This window comes from Sciurus carolinensis, chromosome 4 (genome assembly GCF_902686445.1).
Source record: "Sciurus carolinensis chromosome 4, mSciCar1.2, whole genome shotgun sequence".
In the NCBI taxonomy this organism is placed as follows: domain Eukaryota; kingdom Metazoa; phylum Chordata; class Mammalia; order Rodentia; family Sciuridae; genus Sciurus; species Sciurus carolinensis.
The window spans coordinates 92,524,170-92,538,562 of NC_062216.1; the positions used below are offsets into that span (position 1 = coordinate 92,524,170).

General features: G+C 35.8%; 1 protein-coding gene across 3 annotated transcripts in view; it reads right to left on the reverse strand.

The window, feature by feature from the left end:
* The window catches only part of Itpr2 (inositol 1,4,5-trisphosphate receptor type 2), a 462,398-nt gene that overhangs the window by 124,919 nt on the left and 323,086 nt on the right, over positions 1–14,393 (reverse strand). For all 3 annotated transcript variants that reach the window (XM_047550877.1, XM_047550878.1, XM_047550879.1), the window contains 3 exons: positions 13,302–13,412; positions 7,879–7,974; positions 6,145–6,267 (listed from right to left, as the gene is read on the reverse strand). In XM_047550877.1, the coding sequence (XP_047406833.1) occupies positions 6,145–6,267; positions 7,879–7,974; positions 13,302–13,412 (330 nt within the window). The remainder of the gene's footprint in view (positions 1–6,144; positions 6,268–7,878; positions 7,975–13,301; positions 13,413–14,393) is intronic.

Here is a 14,393-nt window from a genome sequence, read left to right on the forward strand (position 1 = left end):
CAATAACTAAACTATAGAACCAGCCTAGATGACCATCAACAGATGAATGGATAAAGAAAAGAAAATATGGTATATACGCACAGTGGAGTTTTATTTAGTCATAAAGAAAAATGAAATTATGTCACTTTCAGGAAAATGATGGAATTAGAGAACATTATGTTAAGAAAAATAAGCCAAACTCAGAAGGTTGAGAGCTGTATGTTTTCTTTCATATGTGGAAGCTATAGAGGAAAAAGGAAAAAAAGGGTGAGGGGTGGTCTCTTGAAAATTGAAGGGAGATCAGTAGAGGAAAGGGACCAGGGGAGGGAGGAGAGCAGGGAAAGAAAAAAGTACTGGGGAATAATACTGGTAAAATTATATTATTATATTATATACATGTATAACTATATTCAACAACTATGTAACAACAGATCCCACCATTATGTACAACTAAAATGCACCAAAGAAAAATATGAGAAAAAAAACCCCAGAAGTTCCTCCCTGGATATATCTATGGTGCATGTTTGCAGAAGCTGTTCACTTTGCCTGGAATGTCCTCCCCATCTCTTTATCCTACGTGGTTCAGTTCAAGTGTCTCCTAGAAGCCCCCCTGCCTCCTAGGGGAATAGCATCTTGCACAGACTCTATTTTAAAACAGCACTTTAAATTACCCTGATTTCTCTGTCTTCCTCTGTTACATTCAGTTCATTGAGAGCTTCTTGAGGCATTTTATTTTTCTTTTTATCTTAGCAACTAACACAATGCCTGACATAAGAGGTGTTCAATACATGCTCTTGAATGACCCTCTGATGATAAACAAACCTGAGGTGAATTCTATGTGACTAATGTAATATTCAAGAGCTAATAGCTGGCTGCGGGTCCAGCTCCCCAGGTCTTCTTTGGCTCCTGGAAACATGCCAAACTCATCTCCACTTTGGAACCACTTGTACACCACACCCCCACTTCGTGCACTGACTGTTTCTTTCCTTAGATCTAGCTTGAGTTTCAGCTCAGCAGAGTAAACCCTCCAGATCAACCAGTCTCCAGCAGCCCTTGCTCTTTCATCACTCCCCAGTCTACTTCACAGCATCACTTATATCTATCTGCCACCCTTTCTGGTTTGTCTGTCTCCCCTTCATGGCTCCCAGGCAAAATGGAAATTCCCTGAGAGCTGACCTGTGTTGATCATCTTCACTGCTGCAGCCTAGTATCTGGCACAGTACCTGGCATTCAGTAAGTACTCAATATATCTATGCAATCAGATCAAAGAATGAATGAGGCATTCGGATCCTTTACTCCATGAGTGGTAAACTGATAAGTTGCATTCAACTTTCTGGAGAGTATGTTTGGCCTGCTCAGTGTTTTTAAAAACCTTAAATGAGCTGCCAATTTTTAAAGGTTAGGATATATATATGTATATTTATTTAATTTCAAAATTCAGACTTCTTTTGAAATATTGAAAGAAGAAAGTCAGGACCTACAATCCCAGTTGACAGGTCAGCAGAGGTGAGTAATGGCTGCCTACCTTGGGAGAGGATCATCAGACTGTCCCAGGCCCACCAGTCCCATTCATTCCCATGACCCGTCCCACCCTGAAGGTGGTATGATTCGGCCCCGATCTCTTCTCCCAAAGCTTTCACTGTGACCCAGGCTCTCATATAACCCTGTCCTCATGGATTGCTTTTACATGAAATCTTGGAATATGACTTTAAAGATGAATTAGCATCAGAACATATCTTATTACTATTATGACATTGAAGAATTACATGATTAAATAAAAAACTAGATTCATTAGAAAATATTTCATTAGTAGAAAATCTAAGTGAGCATTTAACAGAACTTAAGGTGGTGGAAGAAAACTACCATTAAAATACAAAAAAGTCAATAAATCAGTAAGTAGATATAACTAATATGACTTACAAAGGATTGTTAGCCTTAATTAAAATTCAGCAAAAAGAAAATGAACCCCAATAAAGAAGGGATAAATACATTTTCACAGAAGAAATACAAGTGACCAAAGAACTCATTAAAAGAGAGTCTCTTTTACTTGAAACCTAAAAGATGTGAATCAAAAATGAGATCCCCATTCATCTATCATACATTAATTTGTTTTAAAAAATCACCTGTTGAGTGATCACTATGTTCCAAACACTATCAGTTTGGCAAAGACTTTTTAAATGGTAATAATTTTAGGATCAAGTAAGTTAAGTACTTCATACACTGTGGAAAATAATTTTACAATATTCATCAAGAAACATAACACAGTCACAACTCTGTGACCCAGTAATTAAACTTCTTGGAATTTATCCTGGGAAAATAATCAGTGTGGCAGACAAAGATTAATGTATGAGGATGTTAATCATAGTGTGATTTATAATATCAAATATATTAGAAACATAACGTCTAACAATAAGGAGTGATTAAATAAATTATGGTCTATTCAAACAATGCACAATTGTGCAGTCATTAAAATTACGTCTTCAAAGACCATTTATTGATATGGGAAAATGGTCATGAAAAATTTTAAAGGTTGAATTTTGAAAAGAATTTCATATAACTAATTAAAGTGATACGTTCTCTCACTTTATGATGCAAGGCTTATTTTTGCTTCTTCCCACAGGCTTACTATCTGAGACTTCTCCTGCAAGGAACATAACATTTCTTCATGTATTTCTTATTTCGTATGGGCATTAAAAGAAGAGTTGCAGAGAAAAACACAGAAATAGTTAGAAGGAATGAGAGGAATAATGTGGCTTAATGTAGGTTAAACATAACAAAGTACTGAATGATGCTCAAATGGTGGGCAGGGCCTGAATAGAAAGCAAAAACAGAGAAGAAGGAACAGGAAGGAAGTAGAATATAAAAGATCAAGACTACAGCAGAGAGAGGGGTCAGAGAAGCAGAAGAGCCTGAGGAAGATAGAAGTCACAAAGGACACAACTGAATGTTAAGGAAATTCTCTGCACGACACCATAGTATTAGAATTTAAGAAATTCCCTTTTTGATGTATTTATAGTTTTATGTAGATCAGACAAGACACTTACAAGAAGCATTATTTGTTTCTTGTAACACCAACCACAGGAAGGGCCAAAAGGGATGTCATGGTAGAAAAAGCAGAACCATCTCACTGCCATTAAAAGCATAACAACAAAAACTGAAAGTCTGAGAGCACTAAAATAAACCGTCTGTACAAAAGATGATTATAGTAAAACAAGGAGGAAGCTACATCTTGGCTTTCGAATTGCTGAACTGTGCAAAGGCAGAAACCAAGCTGCATAGTCATTTGCATGCAGGAGCCTAAGGATCCCACATTCACAACGAAAGCAGGGAAAGCTGGATTCAAGCACACCCCTACAAAGCCACTTCTTTTTTTTTTTTTAATATATTTTTAATTGTCAATGAACCTCTACTTTATTTGTAAATATGTGGTGCTGAGAATCAAACCCAGTGCCTCACACACGCTAGGCAAGTGCTCTACCACTGAGCCACAACCCCAGCCCCACAAGGCCACTTCTGAAGCATACCTGCATTTACTCCTTGGCACGGGAGCTGTTTGGACAATAAGCCTATACGGAACTCAGCAACCATGGTTGGCCGCCCAAGATACCAAATATGATATCCCAGGCTAGAGAAAGCCAAAGAAGCAACTTGTGAAAAGGTCAACAGAGCACAGTGGGCTCTTCTGTGAGTGAATGCTGACAATCTTTCATAAAATGTTGGTGGCAGAAATCACCTCATAAAGAATACATCTAAAAGGCGGTGAGGTAGCAATTTCTTGTGTGACTGTAATAAAATAAGCAGACAATTGCTTAGCATTGCAGTGACCGTTATGCACAACTGGTCCTGTACTACTCCACTCCTATGCAGGGACCCATGTGGACTCTCAATTTAACTGCAAATTTACATATAATCCCAAGGCTTAAAGCCTTCAGCAATTCAGAATCTACTTCTTCCCTTCACCCAGCCCAGTGTTCTCTCTTCCTAAAGACTGGCTGCTTTTATGTACTTCTACTTTGTACTTTAATTGCTCCTCAAGCTACTGCTTTTCCAACATTTTGTTTAGGGGAACTTAAAAAAAAAAAAAAAAAAAAAAAAAACTCTGAATGTCAACTCTAGCCATTTTTACATCCATTGGTTTCTCTCTTCCTTTCACTATGTTAACCCTTTTTTACTTTTGGATTTCTACTCTTTGGACAAGTCCACATTATCTTCAGATATATCTGTTCTCCTCTAAATGTTGTCAAAAACTCAAATCCATCAAAATAACTGACCTTTATGCCATCTTCATTTTTCCCTTCTTTCATTCATAAGTTACATTTTTTTGTTATCGTCTTGAAATCTGTAACCAACTCTTAAATTCTTTATCCTCTCTCCGTTCTGCTCAATAAGCAACTTAGCCCTTAGAAAACTTTGAATCCTCTACTCTTAAAATTTATCTGCTACAAGTGAACTACCCTAAGTCTTTCCTTCACCTTGACATTTCATTGTTACCCCTAATACTCTGGTAACCTGAGATTCTTTTTAAAAACTTCTTCAAGGATGTGGGATAATCTGACACAAACACACTGCCACTCCACTGGTTCCAAAGTAAACAGACCTGATCTGGAGGCTCACTGCCCACTCAACAGCTGCATGGCCAGGTCCTATTCACAAAGCTGCTCACGCACACACAGGGCAACCACCCCAGACAGAGCAAGACTAGCTTTCAGTCAGGAATGTAACTCTTATAAAATAGCACCTTTTCCATATCCTAAATTTCCCTTGTGGCTTTAGACCCTTCTCCTTCCTTCTAAAAGATATTGCTGCTGTCACCACCCTAATCTTCCTGGCCTTCCCTGCCCCTGCCCCTCCACACACACACACAGCGCTACAGCTCCTACAGAAACTCCTTGATCCCATTCGCACATACCATCACCATGTTTCTGTGTTTGTTCCAGCTTGACTCAATTCCTGTCACCTGATTTCTCTCTCAGAATGACACCTTTTCCATAGCCTAAATCTCCATTGTCTACTTCCTTCAACTCATCCTTCATTTTGCTTTCTGTTCCTCAACACCTAAAATGTTCTTTGTCTTTGCAGCTTATTCACCCTCACCTCCTTCTGATCTACAAGTGCAACCTGATACACATTAAGAGACCTTAAAATCTTCTCAATGTCCCAACTAGATCATGCAACAATAGCAGCCTCTTTTGTTAGTAGCTTTAAAAATCTGACTCCTTCCCAGAAGTCTTTGTAAACATTATACTCAAGTTTACATCAATTAGACAGTTATACAAAGGGTAGAAAAGGGTAAAAGAAATGTCTAAAGGGCAACCTTTAAAAATAAATCTACTCAGAATCTGACCTTATATAGATCATTGCTTATTTAATCAACCAATAAAATGAGTGGGGAAGCTGGAGGAAGGAGAGATTGTCAATGGGAGATGATGGCTAGGAAGAAAGAGCATGAGGAATTATAAAGTCTGAATTTTATTCTGATAAAAAAAGGGGGCTATTAGAGACAAAATCAAATTAACAAATGTACATTTAAAGTTTTTAACTTCTAAACAAATCTGCATTTAAAAATGCAAATTTAAATTTGAGCTTCATGTTAATGGAATTAAATTTATCAAATAATATTTACCAAGAGTTGGTTTTTATAAATCATGAAGTGGAAACAGTTTTTCTGAAAGAATTTGAAAGTTAGCCTCATATTTACTACAAGTCCAGTTGAAACCAATTAGAGGCTGCTACTTTATGGTTTTGGCACAAAGTATGTCAATCTACAATTCAAGGAGGCCAGTAGCTACCTGCCAGATTTGTCCTAATTAGACTTTAGTGTTCCCCTTACATCACATTCTCTGTTTTCTCAGGAACCTCTCTTTCTCTTCTCAGGATTTCTCTTTGTTGCCATGTTTTACCTATTCCTGAGTATCTGATGTGAAACTGTCCCTTCCTTCCTCCTGGTCTAGCAGTTTTCAGTGCCAACCACTGGTTTCTTGTGGACTGTCCCCTAGCTTACCCTGGAGTGTATAATTAGGCATTCTGCTTTCTTTAACCCAAACATCAGAGGGCAAGGACTGAATAAATGAAAGGACCAGAACTGGAAAATATGATAATAAGTCACTGATATCAAACATGATTGATAAGATAAGCAAAATAGTATAAGGATATAAAATATGACACCTGATGGGCCAGAATATAGATATTGTGTCCAACATCCTTTGGGGAAACACCATCATCTCCGCCTTCCCCTTCCCCATGATCACATTCCAATCCTTGGTTATAGGCATTCTTCATCACATCCACCTAGAAGGAGAAAAAAAAGAACAACAGGTTTGAAATTCCACACATATGTTTTAGATATTTTTGTGAGTCATAATTTAAAATTGGGAAGTTTCATGAGACTCAAAAGTATAAAAGACTCAAAATGAAAATATCTTTGAAAACTCTCTCTCTTTAAATAAGTATGAAGTATAGTCTTGCGATCCTACAATTCTTATCTTCCTTGGAAACATCTGCTTTGACTTTTGAATGTCAAAATTCCCATGATTTAGGAGAAATCTGGGATCCTGAGACGCATCCATTATTTACTGAGCCTCCATGAGGGAACAGACAGACATGGTGCTGGACATGGTATAACAACAACAGTGATAATAATAAGTGGAAACAATAGGGCATCCACCCTCAAGGAACTTACTTCCAGTGGAGAGTCAGCAAGAACTAATATTTTTCAAAAAACTATCACACAGTTCTGTTGTTGAATAAATTCATAATTCATCATCTCACTTAACCACATGATAGGGACAGTCTATACTTCTTAACCCACTGCTTACAGATATAAGGCTCTCATTGAAAATGTGTTTAAATCACACAGCATCTTATCTCTCTCCTTCACTCCATTATCTAATAAAGCATAAGACAATGGCATTAGCCTTCCGTAGGGGTCTCTCCATAGCACCAACTATGGTTCCAACTATGGGACTTAGTCATTGGGGCACTAAGCTATATAGCTTTAGTATGTCCTCAATGCCTTTGAAACTCAATGCACTTAAAACATGTCTGTATTACTTTATAATTTTCATGCCATGAAAGAGAAGGAAAATATAACTTCCACAATAGGAAGTCATTAATGATCTCTGTAGAATCACCATCAAATCTCTGCACAATTTCCTCTAGGCCAAGCATTATGCAATATTTCTCAGGTAAGAGAAAAATATGTATTAATTTTACTTTTCAAATGGATATAGAATCTGGGAGATAGTTCACAATTTTTATATACCTTCCTTATATACAGTCATTCCTCAGTATCTATGAGAAATTGGTTCCAGTACCCCTGAGGATACCAAAATCTGGGGATGTTCAAGTTCCTCATAAAAAATGGTGTAGTATTTGCATATAATCAATGCATATCCTCCCATATACTTTAAATTATCCCTATAATACTAATAATACTTAATAAAATGTAAATACTACATTAATAGTTATACTATATTGTTTAGGGAATAATGACAAGGAAAAAGTCTTTTCATGTTCAGTAGAGGCATAATTTTTTACAATTATTTTTGTTCTATGATTAGCTGAATCCACAGATGTGGGACTCATGGATACAGTGGGTTAACTATAGGCACTATTAAACTATAGTCAACTTTCTTTTCTTTCTGGCAAAAAGCATTTGCATATAGTTTAGTAGACTGTAACAATCTGGTGAAGAGAAGTTCTCAGAGTGGATAAAATGAATGAAGTCATAGGACCCAATTCCTATAAGCCTTTGGAAACACTTATAATGGTGAGTCATGATGTCCCATTAGGCCTCAGTGGAGAAGGGAAAGTTGCTAACCTTCTTCTCTGACATGCATACTATAAACCTCTCCCTTTTAGGCTACACATTATTAACACACCTTTAAAAATTTTCCTTACCAGTTCTCTGGGTCTCATGTTGAAAAGAATTCTCTCTGCATTCTCGCTGTCATGTCTGCTTTCCATAATCGCCAGCAAAAGCTTGGAGGCATTGTTCTAGAGACACAGACTGAGTTACTACACATGTAAAGTCTATTTCATGGACTAATGATTCCCTTCATATGTTTTAATTGAGATTGCCAGGACCATTTTTTAATCAAACAGAATTGAAAACTGATAATTTCGTTTGTCTTATTAATGTTTTCAAATAGGATGTTTTACATCACTGTCAATACGAAATAAATCTAATGAATCATGAAAGACGTAACAAAGGATATTTTATCTATTGGTAAAAAGGTGCTGTAAGTACAAAATTGACTTACTATAGGTATACTGAATGCAAATATATTTTCCTTCCTTATTTCCTAAATAGTCATTCCTATCATGACACTTTAATAAGAAATAAAGTGAACAGGAATCAATGACATATATTATAGAAATGGCATATAATTTAAAGAATTAGCACAGTGGTTTTTAAAATGAAATATTATTAGCATGTCAAAATTTGAAATAGGTTGAGCTAGTATACAAAATTTATGAGTCAGAAATATAAGTTTACTGATAACACAGTCAGGTGTGGTGGCACATGCCTATAATCCCAACTACTCTGGAGACTAAGGCAAAAGAATCACAAGTTCAAGACCAGCCTGGGTAACTTAGTAAGACCCTGTATCAAAATAAAAGTAAAAAATCAACAACAACAAACAAACAAACAAAAACTGCTGGGGATGTAGTCCAGTGGTAGAGTGCTTGCTTACTGTGTGCAAAGCCCATGTTTAGTATCGACTATGGAAGAATAATATATTCTTTTTATGGCTAGTTGTTTTGTTTTGTTTCTCAATACTGGAGAATGAATTCAGGGTCTTGTGTAGGTAAGAGTTCTACCACTGAGCTACATTCCCAATCCAAGAATAATATTTTCTATTTTTGTTTAATAGAGAATAAAATAGACTATTTAGAGTGCTCTTATTTTGTTTATAAATATATTATATCAAACATTTTTACTTATAGATATCCAAACTGTTTCTAAAATAATTTGCAATCCAAATGGGTACCACAAAGTTATAGAAAGTCTTATCACAGAAAACATAATATCCTAGACATTTTGAATGACCAAGCAGGCTTGGCTAGAAGTTCAATAGTGATCCTCTACCACAGAGATGGTTCTAGATATTATGAAAGATGTTTCTGCACACTGTGATTTTAAGTAGCACTCAGGAGAATTTTGAATGGCAAAAAAATACCATGTGTTTTGTTATATTCATTTAGACCAGATCTTAATTTTCACATATAATCTCTGATAGCACAAAAGAGGTAGAATCAATGGTTTTTTAAGGCACTTCAAAGTGAGTGAAAGTTAGTATCTTTTATAGAATAAAAAAATAAATTGAGAAGCTGAAGAGATGGCTCCTCTTGGAGAGCACTCGCCTAGCATGCACAAGGACCACGGTTTGAGTCCCTCCCTGGACCATCAGACGGAAAAGACTTTTGAATAGGCCAAACCTCCCTCCTCTCATCTTTGCTTCTCTTTGGGCTGGGGAGATAGCTCAGTTGGTAGAGTACTTGCCTTGCAAGCACAAGGCCCTGGGTTCGACCCCCAGCACCGCCAAATAAATAAAAAAATAAGTTGAATCAGTGCTTAATTTAGGTAGCTAATCAGCATACTAATTTTTATAAGATTATGCAAAGTAATTCTACTGTTTAATCTTAGTACCTATCCCTCTATTCCAGAAGTACCCCATGAAGACTATCTTGAAGTGGCAGATATTAGAAGATGATAAAGATGAAAACATGGAGATGGCACCAAAGCCACTGACCCACAAGAAAAGATCTTAGTAGTTTTGTTCCATTTTCATTTTTTGCAGATTTGCACCAATTCTAATACCCAATTTTATAATGTGGGATCGTGCATAAACAACATAACTAAGAAATATGATTTCAGGATTAGTGAAGAGCTTAAATCCTTAGAGCCATCTGAACAGACCTCCACAGAATTCAAAACTTACTCCCTGGCAACATGAGCGGGCTTCTCTAACGAATCACACGCAGCAGGACCAATACATAATAGCTTAAAACTACATCCAATTTCAGAATGCTATCGGCAATATGGTATTTTTTGACCAATTTCCTTTTTCATACTATGTCAGAAAAATAGAAAGAAATCTTGTAAATGACCTCCTGAAGACTGAATCAATTTTAAAGTACAAGAGTCTATATAGACTAAAAAATCAAATGGAAGTGTCAGAGTTAATAGGGGGTTTTCTTCCAAATGGAAGCCAGATTCTTCAAAACAAAACAAAACAAAACAAAACAAAAATTCTATCTGTTTACAAACTGAGCATTTCATCTTTACAGACCAGTGATAAAAAATGAAATTAAAAAGTAAAAGATAATATATACGTTTGAAAAATTCATAAAGAATTATACTAAATGAGTATATAAAATATAAAGTTATGAACAATTAAGTGATCAAATTCAAGAGTTAATTATATAAAATAAACCCTACTATTTTTAACACAGAATTTGCATATTATAGAGAATTTATTAAAGCCCCCTACCAATGAAAGCCCCTCAATTTACCAATATATATCTTTATGTCTTGCAGACAGTGTTTGCACATTAGCCAAAGTGCACAAAGCCTCACAGACTGTTTAGAAACTACATTCACCTCATTCTTTAAGCAAAAAACTATACTGAAAATATTTCAAATCAAACCTGTACATTTGGTATTTCAGACAAACTTTGATTTATCGAACTACCATATTTTAGAAGATATAAATAAATGTGTTTATTAAATAAAAATTTAAAGAAACCTTTGTTAAAAATATTTTTATTGAGATATCTTATATATTTGTACTATTAAACCATACCCATTTAATTTTTTTCCATAGGTCTGGATTTGTAAATGATCTATATACCCATACTTTATTTATTTATCTATTTATTTTTGGCATGGGAGATTGAACCCAGGGCACTTTACCACCGAGCTACAACTCCAGCCCTTTTTATTTTGTATTTTGAGTCAGGGTCTCACTCAGTTACTAAAGCTGACCTTGAACTTGCAATCTTCCTTCCCCAGCTTCCAGAGTCACTGGGATCATAGGCATGTACCCCAACCCCTGGCCCAAACATTAAAGTTTCTCCCTCCATTAAGACATATTTTTGCAACTCCACCAGCAAGGTAAAAGTGTGCCTTTTCCCCCGCATCCATGCCAACATCTATTATTGTTTGTGTTCTTGATAATAGCCATTCTAATTGGAGTTAGATGAAATCTTAGAGTTGTTTTAATTTGCATTTCTTTAATTACTAGAGTTGTTGAACACTTTTTCATGTATTTATATATATAATCGCCTGTATATCTTCTTCTGTAAAGTGTCTGTCCAGTTCCTTGGCCCATTTATTGATTGGGTTCTTTGTATTTTTGGTATAAAGGTTTGTAAGTGCTTTATAAATTCTGCAAATTGGTGCAGTCACTCTGGAAAGCAGTGTGGAGAATCCTCAGAAAACTTGGAATGGACCCACCTTTTGACCCAGTTATCCCACTCTTCGGTTTATACCCAAAGGACTTAAAATTAGCATACTATAGTAACACAGTCACATCAGTGTTTACAGCAGCTCAGTCCACAATAGCTAATTATGGAGCCAACCTAGATGCCCTTAAATATAAAGAAACTGGTATATATACACAATGGAATATTATTCAGTCATAAAGAAGAATAATATTATGATATTTGCAGTTAAATGGATGGAACTGGAGAATACTACTGGAATAGAGGGATAGGTACTAAAATTAATCATGCTAAGTGAAATAAGCCAGTCCCCAAAATTCAAAGGCCAAATGTTTTCCCTGATAAGTGGATGATGGTATATGATGGGGGTAGGGATGGGGCGGGGTGAGAGAAGAATGAGGGAACTTTATATTACATAGAGGGAAATGAGAGGGAGGGGGTATGAAAAATGGTGGAATGAGACAGACATCATTACCCTATGTACATGTATGATTACACGAATGGTATGAATCTACATCGTGTACGACCACAGAAATGAAATGATGTAACGCATATGTGTACAAATACAATAAATCAAAATGCAGTCTGTAAAAAAAAAATCCAATACTAATAAAAAAAGACATATTAACGTGAAAGTCTTTAGACTAACGAGAGGTTTCAAAAGTCAAAGACCAAGGCATCTACATGTTGTTTCTTTATGAATTATGGTTAAAGATAAATTTACAAAAAGTTTTTATGTAACTCAAATGAAGCTGACTATCACAGGGACCCAGAGGCATCACTAACTGAGGCTACTGCCAGCAAGTCAAAAGGCACAAGTGCCGTCTACATGGGGACCACCTTCATTCTGTTCTGAGTGGAAGCACTCAAAGCTCACAGGTGACAGTGAAAAAATACAAACTCATCTCTTCTGCAAACAGAAGTACCTGCCTACTTGGGGCCTTTAGCACAACCTTCACATGAGTAGGACATAAGTAAATTTCTTCTGATACCTAAACCTACATTTAGAAACAGAATCATAAAAATATCATTTCTACTCTTCTTGTCCATAAATTTACCCATACAAAGTTCAACTTAATTATATGCTTTCTATGATATTGGATAGCCCTGACTTTGCAGAGAAATTGCATTTACCCGTGATTGTGTTTTTTTTTAAACCTGATCAACACTAAACACAATAATGTGCTCTTTAATAATTCATCTCAATTGAATATCATGCCTTAGCAATTGGGATTTATATAGTTTGTTGTGTGTATACATTTGTCTAATTTCATTTGAACAAAAAGTTCAAAAAGAAAAAAAAATTAAATGCCATTGTGTTCCTGACTTCTGATAAACAAAACTGCTGAAAGTGGGTACAAGGCTTGAATTAAAGGGCTCTCTTAAAGGGAGTGTGAATATGACAACATTTTTTGAGGGGAATTCAGATTTTAATGTAAAAGGGATTTAGAAAGAAGAAAGACATAAAACTAAAACGTGTCACTCCTTTGATATTGTCTAATGAATTGTGACCTGCTCTAGCTGAGGTGGGCTATAAGTACACAGTATGGTCAATGGGCAGCACATTTTGCTTCTCTATATAATGAAAATTACAAAATAAAAACAGCAAGGAAGTAGTGAAAAAAAGGGGGCTGTTAGAGAGAACATCCACACAGGAGCTTGCAATTGAACATTACCCCAAAGCTAAATTTACACTTTATCAGGAATGTTGTGAGTCTTTTGATTTTATAATCCCTTTCTGTCAACTCATTAGTTGAAAATCTGATAACATCTTGCATTTGACAAAAGCCGTTTGAAGACTGAGAGTCAACTCTGTGAGGGAGTTTTACATAGGGAATGTGACTTTTCCCATTTGAACAGAGGATTTACTCTACCTTTAGCTGGAGCACCAGGTCCATTCGGTATTTACCAAGAGGATTTATGTCATTCAGAATCAAAGCAATGATGATATCAATCCCATTAGATTCATGAGTAGCAATACAGGTCTAGAAAGCAAAATATTTGTAAAATAACCTTTTATTTACAACCTGAAAACACTAAATATAATAGGACATAAAACAGGAAAATCACCTTTATTTTTTGACCTCTAGAACATAATTAAGATTTAACCTTAAGTATTTGATTTATTATTTTGTGTGGAGTTTATTAATTGATTGGTATTAGTTAAGAGGTTTTGGACACAGAACACTAAGAGAGAGAGAGACAGATACTCTGTGAAGCACCTGTCTTTTAAAATGAACTATTTTTTCAGAATTTCAAAGACCTCTGGTGAAGTTAAACACTCTTCTGGCCAATAGATTTTTAATACGGCCATCAACAGAGGAGCTCTTTAAACTTAAAGTTTTAAGATTTCACCCATCCTAAGAGAATATGAAATACAGAGATTTGTAAGTAAGTTTCATAGGACTGATGTAGCACTTTAATTTAGTTGTTACTTAATGCTAAACTGGTGCTGAGAGGTGTTGCTGCATGTGCTGGATAGCAGCAAAGACAGGTGATGTGGGACTCTCCTAATATTCAGGGGAACACACTGTCAATTATGGTGATTAAGGGAAATGTTTGGCAGATTTCTTAAACCTAGGTGATCTATTTAGAGAGATTTTGATTGGGGAAATTACATACAACATCCTGAGACATAAATATGCACATTTTGAAGGTAAAGATCTATGCTAGGATTCTGAACTTAATTTTATAGAACTTAAAATCCCAGAGGTTTGAGGGCTAGATTCTTGGGACTATGTTACAATACAGAACCTTGCCATGGAGTATGAAAAAAATTGAAACCCTGCTTAGTTAAATGAGAAAGGGTAATATCAAGACAACTCTGACATGACTGCTTTTTAGCATGGGTCTTATTTTTCCTTCATACAAGGAAATTTTCACTCCCCTGGCACAGAGGAAACCTGTTTTCCGTCCACCTTCCACATTATTTCCTTAGATGTTTCTGCCCATGAAATGTTTACTAA